This window comes from Anarhichas minor, unplaced genomic scaffold (assembly GCF_050575085.1).
Source record: "Anarhichas minor isolate MPS153535 unplaced genomic scaffold, ASM5057508v1 ptg000004l, whole genome shotgun sequence".
In the NCBI taxonomy this organism is placed as follows: domain Eukaryota; kingdom Metazoa; phylum Chordata; class Actinopteri; order Perciformes; family Anarhichadidae; genus Anarhichas; species Anarhichas minor.
In genome coordinates this window covers 11,186,877-11,208,858 of record NW_027466450.1, presented here as the reverse complement: position 1 = coordinate 11,208,858, position 21,982 = coordinate 11,186,877, and the positions used below count along the sequence as shown (strand labels likewise).

At 44.7% G+C, this 21,982-nt stretch overlaps 3 protein-coding genes across 4 annotated transcripts in view; 1 reads left to right on the top strand and 2 right to left on the bottom strand.

The window, feature by feature from the left end:
- Positions 1-218: 218 nt before the first annotated feature.
- On the bottom strand, positions 219-9,939 carry LOC142969342 (TSC22 domain family protein 1-like). 2 transcript variants are annotated; one of them, XM_076109204.1, is made up of 3 exons: positions 9,869-9,939; positions 2,893-2,944; positions 219-1,877 (listed from the first exon to the last, which is right to left on the bottom strand). In XM_076109204.1, the coding sequence occupies exons 1-3, from the start codon at positions 9,919-9,921 to the stop codon at positions 1,623-1,625; spliced, it is 360 nt and encodes a 119-aa protein (XP_075965319.1). In that variant the 5' UTR covers positions 9,922-9,939; the 3' UTR covers positions 219-1,622. The 2 variants fall into 2 exon arrangements, with proteins under 2 accessions (XP_075965319.1, XP_075965309.1); XM_076109194.1 differs by lacking the exon at positions 9,869-9,939 and adding an exon at positions 3,211-3,548.
- A 3,670-nt stretch (positions 9,940-13,609) lies between these two features.
- LOC142969317 (TSC22 domain family protein 1-like) lies at positions 13,610-21,590 on the bottom strand. The gene is made up of 2 exons (XM_076109159.1): positions 18,377-21,590; positions 13,610-14,962 (listed from the first exon to the last, which is right to left on the bottom strand). The coding sequence occupies exons 1-2, from the start codon at positions 20,860-20,862 to the stop codon at positions 14,911-14,913; spliced, it is 2,538 nt and encodes an 845-aa protein (XP_075965274.1). The 5' UTR covers positions 20,863-21,590; the 3' UTR covers positions 13,610-14,910.
- Positions 19,533-21,982, top strand: part of LOC142969328 (general transcription factor IIF subunit 2-like) — a 40,151-nt gene continuing 37,701 nt past the window's right edge. Inside the window, exon 1 of the mRNA XM_076109169.1 lies at positions 19,533-21,723. Coding sequence (XP_075965284.1) covers positions 21,613-21,723 — 111 coding nt within the window. The 5' untranslated portion in view covers positions 19,533-21,612. The remainder of the gene's footprint in view (positions 21,724-21,982) is intronic.

The window sequence follows — 21,982 nt, the reverse complement described above, 5'->3', positions numbered from 1 at the left end:
TTACCACTTGGCTGTGACGTTTACCTCTCCGCTAACAAGAGGGTTCAACAACATAGTAGGCCGTCATTAAGCTCGACCTAATAACACCCTGAAGGAGGGAGGACTTCAGCTACAGCCATGTGTGTGGGAAGCAGCACAACTCCACACACACGACTGCATTCTCAGAGACAAACCTCTGAGGCTCGGGTTTCATAAGAAAGAGATGCTGACCAGGTAGATGTATTCTTCCTTAAGCATGTTTATTGAAAGTTGTGGAGTGCAGCTGTCAAGTGCAATTGTGGTATGTATGTTTACAATATCTCATCCGGTCTTTGCAGAAACATGCACAGAACACGATTATACAACCGATACACAGAATGAAAAACAAAACAAAAACATCTCCAGAGTTTGTATTTGCGTTCTTTTTTTTTAATTTTTTTTTTATGTTGAGTTTTAAGATATTGTTCATCCAAAAGTACTTCACTTACAAAAAAAAATCAAAAAAATCATAAAGGTGCAATACGCCGGAAAGAAAAAACGTGAAAGTGATTTTTTTTCAGTACGTTAATGTTGCAGTAAGGGATATGGACAACATTGTTGGCTGTGTGTCGTCAGTTGAAGAACCTAAACTCCTGTCCAGCCGCAGTGTTGAAAATACAGCATTAAAAATAGACGACACAGACGGGGCAAGAACTGGCACCTTCCACCTGTGTGACCAAGATAACCTCTGGTTTTACTCCTCACTATTTTACATGGTACTTACACTATACAGAAATATACATCATCATCTTCTGCCCATCAAACTTTTAGGAAAAAAAAACAAACAAAAATGCAGCGTAGCCCAAATGTCTCAACCCTGTCGAATAAGGTTTAAATCACATGCCGCTGCAGGGTTGAGAAAACAGCAATGATGAGCTCAGTCCAGGGCGAAAATGAGGAGCTTTGAAAGAGAAATACTGAAATAGAATATCTTCATCTCAATAGGAAAACCACATTTTGTTCATCCCAAGTAACGTCATCGACGCTGCCAAGTGTTCAAAATACCCTAACCCCCCCCCCCCCAGATGGGGACTTTGTCATAATTGTTCACATTCTTCATTTGTCACTCTGAGAAGTCTTTTCTTTCTCTCTCTCAAATCTCCACGCCTGTAACGTTACCGTAGCCTTGAGAGAGAACCACTTTTATTTACATCATTCAGCAAAAAAGAAAGGTAACAACTAATACAATCCTCCACCTCCTACTCTTATGCCGTCAGTAAAATCGACATCACTTAAAATCCAGACACAGGCACAGTGATTTTTTTTTTTTTTTTTTGTTTTTGAATCTATATCTAAGCATATTGTCGCCACCGATAAGCAGTTGTGTTTCTTCTTGGTATGACATTCTAGTTGATATGTCCAAGGATTATTTGGCAAAAATGTTCGATGATTCAATCCTCCTCCCACGCAGCGTCTCCAGGTCGTCGCCCTCCACCGCCGTGCCGCTTGTCCCACCGGATGCATCCTTCTGAGAGATAAATATGTGCAAATTCTTGTCTTGACAGCGGAACCTCCTGCTGCAGAAGGCAAAGGGTTTTTAGCTCTGCTGCTGTAGCAGAACTGGGGAAAAAACAAAACTGTCCGTCAGTCTGTGAAGAGCACGGCTACGCTGATGGGCCAGAGCTGTGCGAGGCGGGCTGGGCGGCGCTGCTGGGGGGCCCCGGTGTGGCCGCGGTCGGCGGGGAGCCGGTCTGGACCTGGGCCTGGAACTGGGCCATCTGCTCCGGGCTGGCCAGGGTCTTCAACAGGGTGTTCTCCTGCTCCAGCTGGGAGTTACGGTCGATCAGCTCCTTGATCTGCTCCTTCAGGACCTCCACCTCCTCCCGCACGGCGTACATCAGGTGACTCTTCACCAGGTCCTGAGACAGACGGAGATACAGGTTCATGACCGGAATATTTCATCAAATTCACAAGAAAAAGGTCAGGCTCTAACCCGTGGCCCAATATCTATAACTCAAAGATATTCCTCATATGAAATTCTGGCATCAGGAGAAACTTAACTCCTGGTCCTGACCCTAAAAAGGGTGGGAAACTGCACTTGCATAACAATAAAATACACATAAAATGCTGTTCATGTACTGTGAATGACTGAAATCTTACATATCAAACATGTATTCAATTTATCCGATTCAGGAATAAGCTAATAAATATTAAATTGTGTAACGACTAGTGATCATGTCATACAGCAGGGAACAAGATATTCATAACACAATGTTACGTATTATATGCATCAACAGTGAACATGCATAATGACATGAATGGAAACTCAAATCAATTCTAAGTAATAACACAATAACAGATAAAGACAAAACGTGAATGAGTATATTCCCAGGGTGACACGTCATTAACCCCCAAATTTAAGCTGTGGGCCAATCAGAGGGCGAGATATTTATACCCACGTGTGAGAGCTTTCTAGTTTGCCTAGCAACAGCGACAACAACAGAGACCAAGAGCGAAACAGAAAATAAAATCTCCCGTTTCGCTTTCTGGGGAAAAGGGTTTGCAATCATATTGTAAAAGTGAGACGACAAATGTAATATTAACAAAAAGATTTATTTAGCATAAAAAGTGATTTTTTTTGCCCAGTCATCACTTAACTTATTTCTGAAGTAGGAAGCACAATAAAATACCAAATAATAATTTTACGCCTCATAAAAAGCTTGTTTATTGTTGCCACAGACTTAAATGAATATACACACTATTGTCCATGCTCCTCATATTTATTATCTATTAAAACATGCATAAGAGCAAGTAATAAACTAGACAGACACACTTTTATCAGATGAATCCCTAAATGTTGTCCTTATGGGTTCATTTATTGTTATAAAACATTTCCCACAGTGTAAAGAAAATAAAAACAAGTTAAAAACTCACCATTGCTTGTTCGATCTTGTTGTCTATAGCCACAACGCTGGCTCCTGACGAGCTGCAAACAGAAAGAAAGAATAAATTACTAAAACATTAAAACATAAAAACAACAAGAAGCATAACCGGAGCCTCTGTTCTCTTCATAGAAACAGGGGGTCGGCTACAGGAAGCCTCTGGAAACGCTTTGCATGACATGGATGGAGGAGTTTATGTCGGTACAACACAGTTTGCATCCACCACCCTGCTCACTACCTCCATCACACAGAGCTGTGTATTAAAAAAGACAATGCACCGATAAAACCCTAAAATAACACCGTGTTTTACCTCCTTTCGAGCTTCACGTGCGCGCTCTCCGCGTCCAATAACGACGACAGAAAGGAGATGGAGAAATGTCTCAGCTGGTAGACGCCTAGATCCATAGCAGCCACGGTGTAGCACGGCGTGTTCATGCTGCTCGTGTACCACACAGTCCGCTAACAAAACCAGCCGCGTGTCCCGACTCTACCTCCACGCGACCAGCTCCGCGAGAAACGCATCCAACACACGCGCAGGTTATTCTACGAGTACAATCCAAGGTCAGCTCATCTCTCTGCTCTATTCACAACACACACAAAAAAAATCTGCAGTTTCGGGACACAAGCCAGCATAATTTATCCGAGCGACGCTCCGAGAAAGCCGGGTCTCTGATTGGTCAAGAGCGAGCTCATTTGAATAATCTATTCAGACACGCCCCCACCTGCCGCTCAGCTGACACGTTTTTTTTTTTTTTGCATAAAATATTCCAAGAGCGGAGAGGAGGTGGATGGAACCGGGGAGAACCGGATGGGAAAGGGAAGAAGAAAGAGCTGTACTATTGAAAAACAGGCCGGGGAAGGGCGAGATTTTGGGGTTGTTGAATTACAGCGAAAATACACATTATTAAGCTCCTGTTTAAATGTGAAATCACCAGCTGATAGTGCTGATTAGGGCATTATAAACCCAGCAATCTACCCTTTATAACACCAGAGATACAATGGTTTTATCTCCATAACAAGTAACAGTTACAGGGAATTCCTCTGCTAATCATTTGGTTTTATAGTCTTAAAAACAACATGTGGGGTCAGTTATTCTACTCCAGAAGGTTAGTGAATATATAACGTTTTGGAGGGTGTGTATGTGCTTTCTTTTGCATGATTTAACTCAATTTTAGAGATGTTAGAATGTGTAGCATTCTTCACCAAAAGCCCTCTCTGGCAGTGTAAGACAGGAATTATACCAGCATTCAACATTGCCCACAACAAAAAGGTCATACATCTAATTTACAACCATCTATTGTAAGGAGAGCATTGTATCCAGAGCATAATGATAAGATAGAAGTAAACCATGGGCAGGTGTTCAACCAAAATGCTCTGAACATCCATGCAGTGCTGCTAAGTGTGTTCCTATGATGCCCCCATGTGGCCGTGTAGTGCACTGCAGCCTCGTGGGGCTGAGCCACACCACCAAGAGGAAACACGAGATGTTCGGGCTGTTAAGTGTGAAGCTGGAATAAAACACCATCATACTCCAGCGTAGCACCAACATCCCACTTCCAAAAACCTCTTCTAATGGGAGATTACACATCTGTTAAATGTCTAACGATAATAGAGGACATGTTGAGTCGATGAGGTCAATCTGACTCAAACATTACCGCACACCCAAAATGCCTTTAGGTCAGGAAGAAAACACCTAAAACTCCTCCACACAGGAGCTCCCACCTCAGACATCCTCTAACTAAGACCCCCTCCAACACACACACACACACCTCCCTGCACAGTCTGAAAGGCCACTCACACATTCCATGCACACCCAAAAACCTCAAAATCATGTGTACACACACACACACACACACTATGCAGCAGCAGGAGAAACTAATACAGAAATCCTGCTTTCATTTCTTTTCTCACACAATTATCAATTAAGAAAAGTTCTACGTAGAGACATTGACAAAAAGCCACATGTTAAGCTAATAAAAAAAGATCTGGTCTGGCATCGAAAAAACGAGGAAAAACGGTTTGTTTGCATTTATTTCTTGTTAAACGTTTGTTTTATAGACGTCTAATAACTATATTGCAACCTTTCCTGAGCGTCCATGATACCTTGATAAACAAGACGTTCAACGCGTTTATTTTCCCTAAAAGGGATCGTGGCGTTGGCCGGTCTGACCTATGGTAAGGTCCACGGAAGATACTCGTATACAAACGATATACTGACGTCCGTGTTAAAACACACTCGCAAAAGGTCCTACAACCCAGCCCTTGAGGTACTGTGTACTACTGATGTGTAGCTGTTGTGTCGAGTTCCTGAACAGAAGAAAACTTCCTGCTCGTAGTAATGAGAAATATTCAAATCCCCAAAAGACAGAGCACAGGTTAAGGGGCTTTTAAAGATATTTAAAAAGCCAGCGGGCTTATTTGGGTATCACAGCACAGTTCCGGCTTATTGAGCACACGTACCGAGAAGATGGGCTCAAACACATCCTCTGAGCACTCGTACTGATGTCATCTGCTGCTCACCTCTGACACCAAACACTCTGAACACTTAACAAGAAGCCAAACAGCTTAATAAGAGACTCTAAGCCACGCTTATCTCTTCCGGTCTTTAGCCCATGATCCAGACCCAAATAGCCAGTTCAACTGTGAGGAATAAAAACACACAAAGCACGTGGAGGCTTGGGAGGAGAGGTTTCACTTTTAAAAAAGGGTCACATGTCAAGGATGGGTTGTGCATTTTAAGTATATACGTGGACACACATTTAAACTGATGTAAAAAAATATATACAACAAAAAGTTTGAGGGGTTGCAACATTTTAGCCACAATGCAATAACAAAACAAGGAGCAAGCCTCCTCTTTGTAAGCCATTCTACTGTGGTATGTACACACTGCTATACTGTTGCAGAAGAGAAGGTGACTTAATGTGAAACTGTTGACCAGATGGAGCAACGTGACGGCAACAGAGCCGTTACAAAGCAGCAGAATACGGCAAGCAAAAAACAAGCATGCTGCGGGTTTGATTACTCACAATCCCATGGAGGTAGTACTAATTGGCACACACACACACACCACAGATTACGCCGGCTACGTTTCCACACTTTTCTATAGTCAACTATACATTAACGCACACCCCTCAGAGTTAATGCTGCACCCTGAAGCCAAGAGTGACTGAATGAAAAGGACACTATAGCCACGCAGCCCTTTGTGTGCAGCCACTGCAGTGATTGGCTCAAGCAGCGGCACCACACTGTACCGGCTCCCTCTGGGGATTCCCCGTCTTCATATTCACCTTTTGAGGTGCTGCTCCAGCTCCCGGAACAAAAGCTTCATTGCCATCTCGTCATGGCCCCCCCCCCCCGCACTCTCACGGAGCCGTCCGGCAGCAGGATCACGTAAACTCCAAAAGTACCGGAGCAGTGGCCTCCCCGAGCGTCTTTTGTTTGGCTGTTTTCTGACACCCCACTCGCTCCTTTTCTTAAAATTCAGCGAGCAGATCTGGGTCGCGGCCTACGTCTGCGTGGGGAGGGGGGGAATCAACGGGAGCGTGCCAGGTTGTGATGACTTGTGTGTGTGTGCGCCGCTCATTCTTCCCGCCTGTCTGTGTCATCCATTTGACTAGCGAGTGAATTACCGAGTTCAGACAGGAGCTGGGCGGGTGGTGACGTGTGATCATGTGATACTGGGAGTTACATAAAGCATCAACAGAGATTAGCATGTGGCCCAGTGATTTCCCTGCTCCTACGCCATAAGCCCTCTGCAGCCGGGGACACGGATGTACAATCAAACAACGTGGAGCCTCAACCTTAGCTTTGTCACATAAAAGGTTGTCAGAATCACTGAGAGGTCAAAAGCTCTCTGGGTTGGTTTGGTCATCTCGTCAAAAACAGCCCCGACTCTTGAACTCGGTTGGTTTAGTTGGGCAGTTTGAAAATGATTTTTTTTTTTGTACACCTTGTAGTTTTCTGTGCCAGCCCTCTTTGTGATAGACAAGCAGCCCTGCGCCTCCGGGTCTTCTCTTGTCATTTCTCCCTTTAAGATGGCTTAGTGCCTCGGCAGACAGAAAACACAACGTGCACTCGCAGGGCCTCCGCCGGCTTAGAGACAGCCGGCCAAGAAACAACAGGTAAGGCATGAGCATAATGAAGGGGATTTCACTTGTCCTAACAGACTCCATGTGCTGGGGTGAATCGGTATCACGTGACTTGTGGCCGGGGGTCGTACATACAGCCGCCTGCTAACGGCACTTTACTCTAGTTTAAGTCTATGTTTCAAACACCTTGAATCAAGCCTCGGCCCTCGCTTTTTATTAGGAAAAGCAACACTGTTGCTTATGAACTAAAGAAATTGGAAAATGGAAAACATTTCAAAAGGCTGTACATTCCCTGGATCGACCCCCAACACACCTATTGCTGAGCCATCCTCAGTTCAACATGAAATATCGCCAATTTCCATCCAACTTTCAACCAAAACTAGTTATTGAACACATCCGAGGTGCAAAACAGGCCGTGCAGTCTCAGCGTGATGCTTTTATTTTGCATCTACAATAACACAATAGATACCAGCCTCCGATGATTAATAATGCGCATAACGCACAAATAAATACCGACTGAAAACACAAGTTAACGTATGCAGCCATAAGCATGTCGTCTACTAAACAAAAGCGTACTTTGTAAAAAATATGAATGTACTTAAATATCAAGAGTAAGGCGATCTAACCAGATAATAGGCTGTACGTCAGCCCAACGCATGACACAACGGTTTATTTATGGTTTAATGTATACTAGCACTGCTTTGCAAAGACATCCTGTTGATTATGACGAGACAAGTCCTATGCATGTGGGTTTTGGTTCTGGTTTAATTCTTGTGTCTCACTCACTCTGCTGTGTGTTTGGGGGGAGAGATGCAAGTTAATAAAAGGGGCCTGGCATGTCCCAGAGATGAGGCCTATTGAATTGCTGAATTGTAGTTTGATAGTGGAAAGCACACATAGACTTTACCAGTAAGCCCTGGCAGTGGTTTTCCATAGTCACACCCTGACTATGGAGAACCACAGAGAGCTACTGAGTGAGTCAGTCAGAGAGGCAAGGGAGGAATGATGAGTGGCCATTTTGGCCTCCATACGTAAGAGAGAGCGAGAGAGGGAGGTGCTATTGGAGCGTTTTGGGCTGACAGCAGCAAGTCCTCAGTGCTCGCTCTGTACTGAACTCAGGCACACCCACCGGGGGAGAGAAGGAGGGAGTCGCGAGAGCCAGAACCGCCTCGATCCACCATTTAGGAAATGCCTTTTCTGCAATAGAAATGCAAAAATGTTCAAATGTGTTGATATGTAAAATACATATGAATGCATGATTAAAGGGAACGTATCCTCTCGCTCTTCACACCATAGCAGGACTACTGGACCGTCTGACTGACACAAAGGAACCGTGAAAATGACATCTAGAAAATGGGCTCAACATGCAAGAACTAACACAGGAGGGGTCCTGGAACATGCTTGTAATGATTCAAGACTAAAGAAATGAAACCATGACATAGTTGGTAGACATCCTGCTCCAGCTGCTCAATGCTATCTGTGAATAAACTGCTAGCATCTGCATTGTTTATCGAGTCACTTAAACACCCACTGGCAGAGAAAGTAACCTGTTTCAGAGTAGGGACCAAATCTCCCTCCCTGTGTGTGTGTCTCTCTCACACACACACACGGTTACATAAGTGTGTGTGTGTGCAGAAGGTTTGAGTAATGTGGAGTGAAACCTGGCATTAACAGGATTAGCAGCCAAAGAACACACAGCGCTCTGAGTCCAGACTACAGAGGATGGAGGCAATGCCGACGGCAGCGATGAAGACGAGGAGAGAAGGCCCATTGTTGTTGGGTTGGACGGTGAACGTAGTGACGCATATGTCCCTATAGAATGTACCTGCAGTTAAATTGAGATTTGTAATATAACTTAAGTGGAAATTCAAACACTGGAACTCAAAATGTATATTCCAAACAGGCCACTGTTACACAATAACACCTCAGAGAATGTTTATATATTCAATGGCGCCGGTAGTGGTAGTGGATCTTGAAAGTCATAAAGTACAGAGGAATATCCTGATACTAACCGTGAAATCAAAACAAGATATGCCTGTTTTGCCCCAGGCTGTTCAGGTCAGCTGGGGTGTTTCTTTTCAGCTTCGGCCAGTTTGACGTCTTAGAAAAACATCTTAGAAAAAGTGTCCTTTCAGGGTCATCACGAAAGATAAGAACGGTTCCATTTATCTCCTTCAATTTGAACTGAACATCTGTTTGCTTATCTTTTAGAATCTGAGGGAGGACAGATTTCTCATACTGATGTCTGGGTCATAAAGACACAAAGACACACACACAGATAACGGTGTGTTTGTGTTGGCTGGTAGGAGGCTGTTCTCTTCATACTCCACCGAACCACAAGACCAAGTGAGTCATCTCTCCCTCATGCAGTCCACATCTCAAACAAACCTCCAACATGATCTGCAGGCCTCTCCGCCTCCGGTTCACCAGCAGCTGTGGCTGGATGCAGTTGTAGCGTATACGACAACATTAACACCATCCGTCTATCTGTGAGCTGATGAGGTATAGACGTTGACGAATGGTCTCCCTTGTCTGTCATTTGTACCTACTATAACCCCCAAAGTGTCACCAAGCTCACGTTTCATGCAAAGCTAGTTAAAGCTAGTTTGTGGTCCTTCAGGGTGGTTACGACATAGTTTCCTCTACAGCTCAGCTGCTGTAAATGGAAGAATAAATCCGTTATTATGCAAAACAAACTGGTAAAAGTATACAGGTTCAAAGCTTGAAAATGTTTCCTTACATATATATATTATTACTAACTTTTCTATGGTTATACACCTCTAGAAATACACGATATCTCATAAATTCTATGTGAATTTGGGCTGGATCTCTGAAAACAGACAGAGGTCACTGAACGGTCAGAAAACTGATGTTACCGACCGTCTCGATTTGTTCCAGTCTTCCAAACATCTTCGAATACCAAGAATGTCCATGTTGCCTCAAGGCAAAGCAATTCTATTAATCATATGTGGTCACTGCGGGCCAGCAGAGTCCATATTTATGACTTTAATTGGATTCAAAGATAAAGAATCATGGTCCTCGTTGGTTTTCTGTGCGTTTTTTTTAACATCTCTGCCTAATTTTTCAATAACTCTGGTGAGATTTGGCGGCGAGCCCCGACCCATATATCTGCCTTCTCATTTGTGTGTGTGTGTGCATGCAAGATTACAAGTGAAGAGAGGACAGAGCTGTGAGTGGATTAACTAACGACGACTCCACCGTCAGGGCCGAAATCTGTGACGACAGCAGCGCTATCAAAAGCACAGCTTAGCTGCAGACACACCAACGGTTCCCTGTAGTTCTTCACAGGCCAACACAGAAAGTCTCAACACCGTCACACCACTTCATCTAATATCTGGCAATAAATGCCGTTCCCATTTACAGTCTTCAGCCTTACAAGCTGCCTTAAGATATGATAAGACTCTTGAAAATGGTGACAACAAACGAAACGAAAAGTACCAAGGAGCTTAATAGAGGAAAGGTTTGTGGTTATGTGGAAAGAAATGCCGAAGTCCACTACAACGATCAACAGACATCATAATTGTAAGCAGATTAAACTGATTGGAGATGCATGTTCTCTGCCACAGTGGACCTGAACTTGGGAGCTCCTTATAAAGGATGCAACCTCATGAACTATCTTAACCAACTTATGAATAAGCACTTAATCAGTTTAGATTCCACTCTGCTTGATGTTAGTGAACGTAACATTGTTGACATTTTGTAAATAAAATGAGACCAGTTGGTTCAGCATTGCTACTCAGTCAACAGACAAAATATTCTGACTGCAACAGAACGAGGACAACTTTACGCAGCTATTCTGTTACCCGCAATCTACCGCACTCCAAGTAAAACTGATGAGTCAATAAAATCCCTCCCGAGTAGCACACTGTTACACATACGATAGTATTTAGCTGTTAAAGACTCCATTTTACATGTTCTTTGACATTCAAGAAGCCACATTATGGCAGCTCTGCTCATAGAAAAACATCCTATTTGCTTTAAAAAGTTACTACCTCATTAAAAAAAAAACTGCTGACTCAATCACAGACCAACATTGAGAGACCAACTGCTCCATTATTTTCTAGGTAGGTATACGCTGCCACCTAGTGGCAAATACTAGAGCCAACACACGCCTTACTGCTAATTAAACCTTCACAAACCTGAATAGACCTGCTGTTTTCCTGTTAAGTGCTCACTTTCTGCCAGAATGTCATTAACTAAACCCAAACTCCACACCCGGTGTTCTCATTTGTTGTGCCCTGCCGATCCCAAAAAAATGTCTGACATGGCATAAAAATTCAGACTAAACAAGCCACGTGAAGTCTGCATCAACTTGTATCTCTGTTTGGTATTAATTAGGACAGAAGGAGTTTGATTAGTTTTGTTCGGTGTCACGCTGAAGCAAAGGTTATGTTTATGAGGTAGTGGAATTCACACTGATGTGGTCATGATGCGCTTCACTAATGTTATTCATGTAACAGCAGAACAAGTTCTGCTTTTCTTCCTCCCTTAAGCTTTCATCATACCATTCTCCTCAAATATTTAGAGGAACTGTGACATAAGATGGGCGTAACTCTTTGTTGGGACACAATGTGATGCTCACAGACCTAACAGTACTACGATCACAGTATTTTGGCTTCATTTGCAACTCGAGAAATAATGCGTAATTTGAAATAATCATTGCTTACTAGGAAAAGAGACGTTTAACAAAGCCAGAACGTAAGCTCTTGGGTTTTAAAATGATTTCAGTTATTCTCTGTCATGTAGTGTTTATTATTCGCCACTAGAGGGACTCGTATCCTGTCTTTGATTCAAGGCTCCTTAAAATAGCCTCTCACAAACTGCTTCCAAACGTGGCTCAATGAAAACACACATCACAGCATTCACTCCAGACCTCTGACCAGTCGGCACATGATGAACTCAGTTAAAGGTAAAACCACCATCATCACACAGGACCCTTCACACCCCCTCCACAACTCCATCTTCCAACCATCAGACACCCTCTATTTTAAAAACAACTCCGCACTGGACAAATCTATTGATGTCATTCATACCCACTCCCATTAACATGATATACAAGCTAATAAGGAATTTGTACTGTAACATTATATATTTTTTTATATGTATGTTTTCACTCTGCCTGTGAGAAGTTTAACCTGCCAGCCCTTCTTCAACCCTCTCTACCACTTCCTGTGACTGGATTGCAACACTGCTCATGAGTTCCTGTCATCCTAAAATCCTTTCATAACAATTCACATTTCTCTGACGTTAACGACTCCCAACAACTGATTTGTGACCTCAATAACTCTCACATGACTGATTCTGAAGTCGAAGCACACGAGGAGCTCCAGCACACAGACTCACTCTCAGCTGCAGCATTTTATTTTATTTTTTAGAAAAGTAGAGATGAACTAGTTCATGCTAACCTCAAAAATCTAAAAAAGGTGATTTTTATCATTATGAAGAACCTGATGTATGTGGGCCGCTCACAATTTTTTCCAACCAGCAGGGGGGAGTACAGCACTATTAACAGCTGGTTTGCAGGGAGGCAATAGATGGCGTTCATGCTGCAGTGACTGTGCCGATAGAGACCAAAGGAAACGTGCGACTTCAGACTGTCGCTCACTCCAAACAGAAGAGGGCGGTTAGAGTGAGCTGGACTTGTGAACAGCACTGAACATAGACAGTCTGCCTTTTAAACAGTATTAAATGCAAAATTCAAGAGATGAAATGCAAGCGTGTAAAGCACACACAGTCGTATAACTCACACTCACACACTGCAAAGTGTGCGTGTGTGGGCTTCCTGAATAAATTCAATATATGGGAAGTAATGAGTACAGCACACATTAAAGTACCACATTCAGCCTGGCAGAATGCTATCCAAAAGGATAACATTTTAAATTGTTGAAATTATAAGGATACAATTAGCCTCGAGTCTTGTATACCAGCTGCTATAACAAAACAAAAACATTCTGTATCGGCCAATATGGCGCATTGGCGGCAAAACAACGTGATCGTGGCACCTCGAAAAGTTATAGTGGCATCGTCATTCAAAGATGTCGCCTTGACTGTGAGGAGAAAGTGACGGACATCTTTTACTGTTTTGTGATTTTTTTATAGACCAAACAATGAATCACGTAAATAATGATAAGATTAATCTATACATATGGTATCAAAGACATGCAGGAGAAAGAAAAACAGGAATGCGTACGCTGATAGCAAAGTCATCCCCTGCATTCTCTACATTTATGTGTGTGTGTGTGTGTGTGTGTGTGTGTGAGAGAGATTCTTGGAGCTGACTGGACAGTGTTCTAGCCACAGGAATGCGGGCCATGACTCAGCACATTGCCTGCATGTTCAGGGGGATGACACTGGCAGCCCACTGAGGCCTAACGATAAGAAATGAGCGGTTGAACATTAAACCTCCAACACGTCATGACGGTATATAAACGCCTATAACGGTAGAAACGTGTCCACCGATAGAAACGGTATTACCAGAAACCCATTTCCGCATTAATCCAGCTGCCTGGTGACGAGATTCTGGCAGACATGGAGGAGGAGAGTGAATACGGAGCAGCAGGAAGAAACCCAATCAACCCAAGAAGAGACAGAACTCTGGGACATGATTACCAGAACATCTGTAATTTTTATTAGTTTATTTTGTCAGCTTTTTGAAATTAAATAGCAAATCCTGCAGGAAAATCAAAGGCTTTTTTTTGGGATATGCTCTAAAATACAACTTTGTGTGATTTGTTTTTATTGCACTGACTGACGTCAGGTTGGTATTTATGAGCACATGTTAACCTAAAAACTTGTAACAGTTGAAACGATTGTTCTCAGGAAACTTTAAGCTTATATTTTGAATTTTTTGTTTTACAGTTTTGAGTATTTTGTTTTTAACTAAAGTTCCAAATAAAAGAAAAAAAATAAAGGACTGTCCGCTGCACTGTGATTAAAAAGAGATGTCTATGTTCTCCCGGACTAATAAGGAAATGAGTCAGCAGGACAATACACCACAAAAACCTATATTTTTGTGAATACTTTCTCTTTGCAGCGCTACAAACGGTCTTACACACACACACACACACACACACACACACACACACACACACACACACACACACACACACACACACACACACACACACACACACACACACACACACACACACACACACACACACACACACACACACACACACACACACACACACACACACACACACACACACACACACACACACACACACACACACACACACACACAAGAAACAAAGAGAGAGGCAAACATTGAACCTCTCAACAAGACAACGCATTCTGAGTGTGCTTATGCAGTCATGACCAAAGATCACATGACTCAGCCGATTGATTTTGATGCACTACAGGATCCCTCAGTGGAAAGACAATAAACAAACAATAGTTGAGGCAGCAATCCAATTGCTTCTGCCGGTAATGAACAGCTACAAAAAGAAGCAGAAGAAAAACAGACAAGAGCAGTTTTTTCGACAAGGATAGACCATCATGACAGCGTGTGAGTGTGTGTGTGTGTGTGTGTGTGTGTGTGTGTGTTCAGGGGTGGGAGGCTAATTTTCCCATAGATGAAAGGCAGGCTAAAAACACAATCCATTATCCTCCATTACAGACCATTAGCTCTCCCACTGCACTGTTAAGTGAAACAATCCTGTTTATCGATGGAAAAATAAACCATCTGAAAGAAAATTAAATCAATGAAGGATCTGCACAAAGCATACAAACAAGCAAAGGACAAAGACGAGGGGTGATTAATACAGAGATATCAAAATACGGGTGGTTTGTATTAACCTCTATATCTCTCACAATCTCCTCATTTCATTCTGCCATTCATGCTTTCACCGCTCGGCTTAGACAGACATACTAAATATTCAGCGGTGTGTAGTGAGTCCTCACACACAGCATGTTGCTGGTCTGCTGTGTTCTGGTGTTCTCTGGCTCGGTCTATGTAGTGGGGGGAGAGGGGGAGAGGGGGAGAGGGGGGGGGTCAGCAGCATAACAAATAACAAATGCTGTTTACTTTTAGTGAAACACTTTTAGTGCAACTGTGGACAAGCCAGAGCTCAATACGACAACAAAACAAAAAGGCAGCAGCCGGCCGCTGCTGCAGTATTGGTGCATTTGCTATAAAGAAATAACTGTGATTGAGTTAGTGTTTGTAGATGCCGATGTCCTGATCGTATATTTTACTGGATATTGGCGGATAACGACAGTCTGCAACACGTTTCACATTGCACATGTGTGCCGAACGGCGAGGGAGGATCTGTACGCATCACGGATCGACAGAGGTCCGTTACACCACTACTGTTTAGAGCCGTCTTTCAAACCAACAGGCGGCGTTTTCTCCTGAAAATACAACAATATTAATAAGGTATGGTTACATTAGTATTACACCACAGACTAATGATCTTTGATTTCACAACAAGAAAACCATCTATCATACATCATGATACCTATTTAACTGAAGAGGAAAGACGGAGGTGGGTTTGGGTTCAGAGCGACAGACAAAACAAGATGTGGCCAATGACTGCAACATGTGCACATCAGGTTTGTCAAAGTCTATGGTACAACCTTCCCCAAGCCAACGCTCATAGACAACCATCGATAGTGGAGCAACACAATGGCCGGATTCATCAGAGCTGGAACACAACTCTGCTCAGTCTGGTTCCATCTGGTCCAGTCTGCTGTGTCCTCAGCCAGCACAAGTAGACCTGACTAAGTTGGGATGGGTTCAGGTCGGGTCACTTCCTCTGTGTGTTGTAAATTTTGGGGATCTCGTTGATCTCTGCACACAATGAGCAACGGGCACAGCAGAGATAGCATCATGCTGCCAGCCAGAGCCACATTCCCCTAAACCTCCACGCTTTCTTTTTTACTTACTCACACACACACACACACACACACACACACACACAAAGTGATGATATTGTTCATCTTTGCATGTGTAAGATCTTATTGCAAAAGATTGCATGAGCGAAATAATCTGAAACTGCATCTCTTCATGAAAAGCCAAAATAACAGTCCGTCAATTTATCATTTTAGATTCCAAGGATTTTTTTTCTAAATAATTTAATATCTTGTTATTGCCAACGTTGCTTCATGAAGATTAGTAAGACCTAAACAACAGAAAACAGAACCGCACTAAGAGCATATTACATGTCGAAAGAAAACGGAGTAAAAAGTACTTGGACCAAATCTTAAATCATTGCTTATAAAAACACGTTTTCTCCAGATGTACTGACAAATTAAAGTACCTACTTAGAGCCGCTTGGTGTTACGTGGAAAATAAAGTATAAACTGGAAGTTATCGTCTCAAAAACATCCAATTTGTATTGTAATTAGAAAGCAACAACCGTAAGCAAGCTGAGTATCTGAAATAAGTTCAGAGCCAGATCTCATCACAACATCTACGATAATGAATAAAACACAATCGTGGTAAAAATGTGTAATTTAAAATGTTTGTAAAGTGCTTTACGTTAAACGTAGAACGAAAAATAAGGCCGTGCGTTACCTCTACAAAAACATGTCTTCCATCTGAAGGTTTGACAGGTGAGAGACAGATATATGAAGGACTTTTAAATCTGCAACCAACTTCTAAATTAACACTCAACTTAAATAAATGCTGTTAGCGATAAACAAACACTACAGACTCACTGTCATGAATGGGAAACTGATGCTGGAGCACAAGCTGGAGTACACCCACAGCTCAGGTTCCCCCAGCATTGCACATAGCTATGTGGGTAAGAATGGAAGAGGAACACCGATCAGTGACGCGGTTACTGAAAAGAAGCTTGACGTCAACGGTGGTTAGACGGGTCAATCAGCTGCTGAAAAGCTCTGTGGGGGGGGGGGGGGGCTCAGTGTGATCTCATTCATGTTGAGCAAAGAAAAAAAAAAAAACTATTAGGCTCAGCATTTTCACTTGTACGTCTAATCCTGTGTTCTTAATGTATGCTGCAATTAAACACAGCTGTGGTTTGTCTGTACTTCAAATGTAGTCTTAGAATAGAAATGAACATCTTGAACAGGACATGAATGGTTTGTGGTCTCTGGGTTTGCACAGTTTTTCCGGCGAGACAAATAGACGTTTACATTCGACTTCAGCGGGTGAGCTACTGAGAAATTAACCGTGAGCCTAATTCACCGAGACGGTCTTTCTCATTGGAAACGAGGGCTTTGGTTTCACCCAAATGCTTCTTATCATCAAAGACAATAATCCACCTGATCCCCATAGATTTCACATTCCTCAGAGGTGAACGTCATGCAATGACAGTAGCCATCATTCAGTATCCATCCAACTGCCTCATAGAGACTCATTACATCCATGTTACCCTCCACAGTCCCAGTAATGACCAGTCCAGTGATCCAATTATCTTTAGAATTATAACTCTGGTGTGCAAAACATCCTAGAAGCTTACGTCATAAGAACATTTTTCAGACGTTGGGAAAATGGGCTTAAGATTTAAGAGCGACTGAAATGTGGGCAATTTCCTGCTGCTGAGTGATTAAAATTCCCCTGAAACCTCAAAATCACTTCTTAAAAATGATTGTTGAGGGGGAACATTCCACTGGACTTTCAGCTTGTTCGGAGTGTTGTTCTCTGAGTGTGTGTGAGAGTGAGTGAGAGAGAGAGAGACACAGAGAGAGAGAAAGAAAGAGAAAGAAAGAAAAAGAGAGAAAGAAAGAGAGCTCTTAATAAAATCAATAAGCTCTTAGTGAAGGTAAAGGACAACTGGACTATACTTTTTACGTCAAAAGGTAAACCACCATCTCTTCTTCATAAGTTCATTAAAAGAAAGAGAATGTTTAAGCTCTTTCTAAAAATAAATAAATTAAATATTGTCTTTAATGTTTTGTTTCGCCTGTAGAATTATTAAGACTATTTAGGTAATTTCTGTCACATTTGCAGCTGCCTACCCATCTACCTACCTAAGTTCAACAACTTCTGCCTTGTTTCCTGCTTGTAAAACAACAAATGTGCTGAGAGAGAGAGAGATAGAGAGCGTGTGTGCGTTTGTGTGTGTTCAGCGAACTGTGAACCCAGCAGAAATTGTGCCCTGTAAGGAGTCAGGATTCAAGCAAGGAGTCAGTCTCATCTAGTCAGGCTAGGAGGTGAAATGCCGAATCACTGCAGCCACTTGATAAAGAAAGACACGAGGCGTCACAGCCAGCCGAGTCCTGCTCTGTCCCTGCTCTGAGGACAGTAGCCGCCTGGTAACCGTCTATCTAGGAAAACAATAACACGTTTCTTCCCTCACAGCGGCCAAATCATCCAGCTTCTCTCTGAACAGGAAGCATCTCGCTGTAAACTGCTTTGATGACAAACAATCAAATAAATATAAACCAAAAGTGTCTTACCCATCCTCCTCTCCATCAACAGTCTTGAGACCAGCGGATGCAGTTAAGGCACTGGCGGTAGCGGCGTTGCCCTCGGCTTCTTGACCCTGGCCAGCGCTGGATCCAGATCCGGCCTCCCATCCGGACAGCTTGGGCAGCCCCAACAGAGCCGACTGGTGCTGGAGAAGCAGCCGCTGGGCGTCCTGCAGCTGAGTGGTGGTGAAGGTGGGCAGACTGGCGTAGAGGGCGCTGGCCTGGGTTGCATGAGCCAGGGCCAGGATGCTGCTGTGGTCCTGGGACAGGCCGACACAAGACAGCTGGCTCTGCGAAGCGCCCTGTGGGAGAATCCTACCACTATTCCCAGCATTGTGGGCCTGGGGCGCGCTCTGAGGGTTGGATGGAGGCACACTTGGGGCAGACACTTGGCCCGGGTTTTGGATTTGCATTGGGAGTGAATGTTGCTTCTGCTGCTGGCAGTCCTGATGGACTTGGTGGCTCTGAGGATGTTGGCCAAGACCCGGTAGTCCAATGTGAGGGGGCATACTGGAAGCGGTGGGCTGCTGGGGCTGCGTGTTAAGGTGCGGGCCTCCCATCATCTGACACGCTTCATTAGCCGATCCAGCTTGGTGGGACAGAGGTTGAGAAGCAGCAGCCTGGGAGACACCTTGGTGTGGATGGGTGTACTCAGGTGGCCTCACCTGCACTGCAGTTGCTTGGGGGGTAGCAGGTGGTTGCTGTGGCAGCGTTGCATAGCCTACCTGCTGCTGAACACCGACTAGGCCCTGTGTGGTGCCTGAGGATTGATTAGCAACTGCCTGGGCATAAGTGAGGTGCTGGTTGGGTAAAGCTGACGTAGGGAGACCGCTGGCAGTCTGGTGGCCTGGATGATGAATGTTAGCAGGAGCCTTCACGTGTGAATGGGTAATATCCGTGTGGTGCATTTGAGGCTGGGACACTCCCATGCTTAAGCCACTGGGGAGGATTCCTTGAAAGCCCTGAGGAGGGGAGGCATAATCCTGGGCATGCTGGGGTGCCAGGGGTCCCCCAGCTTCTCCACTGCACACACTCTCAGTATAGTGACTCAATGTGCTCATGGTGCTACTCACAGAACTACCACTTGTGCTTTCCCTCTCCGAGGCCCCAGCGAAGCTCTCGGAGACAAACTGGCGCATGCTGAGAGACCCGGCGTCGGATGCAGAGGCGGGGGTCTCCTTGTCATAGAACTCAGCGCATGTCCATCTGCCCTTCTTAAAGGGTTCAGAGCTGGAGTCCAGCTTCACCACCCTGAAGCGAGAACTGGTTGTAGCCACTGCAGGGGCTGGAGCAGGCTGGATAGGAGCGGATGGTACAGGGGCTGGGGCACTCCCAGGATGCACCACAGCAGCTCCAACCCTCCCCTGGGTCCCACTGGAGAGTCCGATCCCTCCAGAGGCACTGACACCGGCAGCAGTAGTGGTCATACTGATGCTGGAGTTGGTGTTTTGGTGTTGCTGGATCATGCTGACATTAGTGGTGGTTATAAGGTTATCCCCGGCTGCAGCAGCACCAACTGGCCCTCCGCTCACCACGTTGAGAGGAAAGCCACCGCTACTACCGCTAGCACTCATGCTCATCCCCCCTCTCACAGGCACGTTGGCAGAGCTCAACATATTCACATTACTAACAGTGCTGGTCTGGGGATTAACTATGCTAACTGTAGTGCCCGAAGCAGAGCTGTGCATTCCAGGAACAGATCCCGGGGCCACAACCCCCACAGGCTGAGGGGCGGCCTGGGAAACATTCTCTCGAGGGACCGCCACGTTTGAAGGCATTTTCTGGGTGACAGACGGGGTGCTGCCATGCCCAGGGTAGACCTGGGCATGGTTAGGATGATGAGGATGGTGATGGTGCACAGTGCCATTCACCATGGCCCCACCGTGCTGTTGAGCCTGGTTCAGGGCATGGGGGTGCGAAGACTGGTTGGGGGAGACAGCTCCGGGGGTCTCCGCCTCGTGGAAATTATTCAGCGTCTCCTCCGAGGAGCTCCTCTCTGCTCCCACTATGTCGTTAGCTCGGGAGAGGGACACGTCCAGGATTTCAGAAGAAGACAGATCCTCCGTGTGGGACTCGTCCAGGTCGTCGTAGCTCTCTGTGTCCTCTGCAATACTGTTGTTGGTGCTCACAGATATCTGTGCGGGAGTCACACTCGTGATCTGGAAACCACTCTTCTTCTTTATCTGCGCCCCGACCGACTGTGTGGGCTGGGGCTGCGAGTGCAGATTGAGGCTGTGGGGTGGAATATGATGGGAACCCGGGGAGGACGAGCCAGCAGGAGGTTGGCACTGGTTCAACAGGGAGGGTTGATAATCATCGGCCGGGACGTGGCTGTTGTTGACCACCGGGTTGGCCGGCGTTGACAGCGCGGAGCCGCTCCCGCTGCCCGTGTTACTACCCCTCCTGTGAAAGACAGCCGGGTGCGCCATCTTTCTAACGCTGCCAGAGTCTCCTGCAGCGTCCGGATGATGCATTTCGGGAGAATCCGGGGGGTCGTCGCTCTCTGACAGAATGCAATAACGTTGCAGCTCGTTAACGGCGCCGTTTTGACTCAACTTCGACCAACAGACAACACGATCAAAAAGAATATATATCAGCTGTTCCCAATTAACCAGGCAAAGTTGTGCCAATATTTGCAGTGACTCAAATTTGCATACTATTCCAAATGATATGTGGTGACAGTTAGCGAGGCAGAAGAAGCTCGTGGCCTAACGTCACCGGTGTTTTACGCGTGTGCCTTACTTAACGCACAAGCTAACATGTTGTCGGGTTTCCAATGAGTAACTACGTTGGAATGACCACGCGTGCTAAAAGCAGAGGAGCACGCGCAGAGTCAGTTAGCCTAAATAACGGCTGCTAGCCTGACAGAAGAGGAACGTCAGCTAGCTAGCTAGCCGCCAGTATCCATCACCGGCTAGCTAAACACACACTACAGGCGAGGCGCGTTAGCTGCTGAATTTGCTCAAAGGAAATAAATTGTAAACAGGCCACCTCTCCTCCGGTGCACGGCGATGTAAAACACGAATACGAGCGCTTCACGGATGCGTTAAAATGTTTAATCCATTCCACCGAGTCCTCGTTTTGGGGTCTTGGTTTTGCTGTATCACTGGTCCTCCCCAGTGGTAGCGTTGTTCGGTATGTAGCCTCCTGCAACGCTGCTGTGGCTCTGCGCGCTGTGACGGGACTGAAGGGGAGGGGTGTGCTCCGGAATATGGCGACCGCGCATGGTCTCTGCTGCCAGACATAAAGCAGTCTGGGAGAGGCGGGGACGAACCCAACGTCAACATGCACGGAAAGAGCCGGAAAGAGCCGAGGAGAGGGCTCTCACTCATGAGGTACGAGGACACTGTGGATGATGTTTTTTACTGTTTAACTCAAAGACATATAGATAGATAGATAGACTGACGGATGATAGATAGATAGATAGATAGATAGATAGATAGATAGATAGATAGATAGATAGATAGATAGACATACAGACATACAGATAGATAGATAGATAGATAGATAGATATTGATTTGGGTTAATCACTGCAGAAAATATGAAATGGTACAATAATTACTCAATGAAAAAAATAAAACAACAAAATGTGC

What these genes read in the sequence shown, in the direction of transcription:
- LOC142969342 (XM_076109194.1), bottom strand. Translation starts at nt 3,335, where the DNA reads ATGAACACGCCGTGCTACACCGTGGCTGCTATGGATCTAGGCGTCTAC. An exon ending in CACGTGAAGCTCGAAAGGAG is followed by an intron (nt 2,945 to 3,210) that starts GTAAAACACGGT and finishes TTCTGTTTGCAG; the next exon opens with CTCGTCAGGAGCCAGCGTTG. An exon ending in ACAAGATCGAACAAGCAATG is followed by an intron (nt 1,878 to 2,892) that starts GTGAGTTTTTAA and finishes CGTCTGTCTCAG; the next exon opens with GACCTGGTGAAGAGTCACCT.
- LOC142969317 (XM_076109159.1), bottom strand. Translation starts at nt 20,862, where the DNA reads ATGCATCATCCGGACGCTGCAGGAGACTCTGGCAGCGTTAGAAAGATG. An exon ending in GTTGATGGAGAGGAGGATGG is followed by an intron (nt 14,963 to 18,376) that starts GTAAGACACTTT and finishes CCCACTACATAG; the next exon opens with ACCGAGCCAGAGAACACCAG.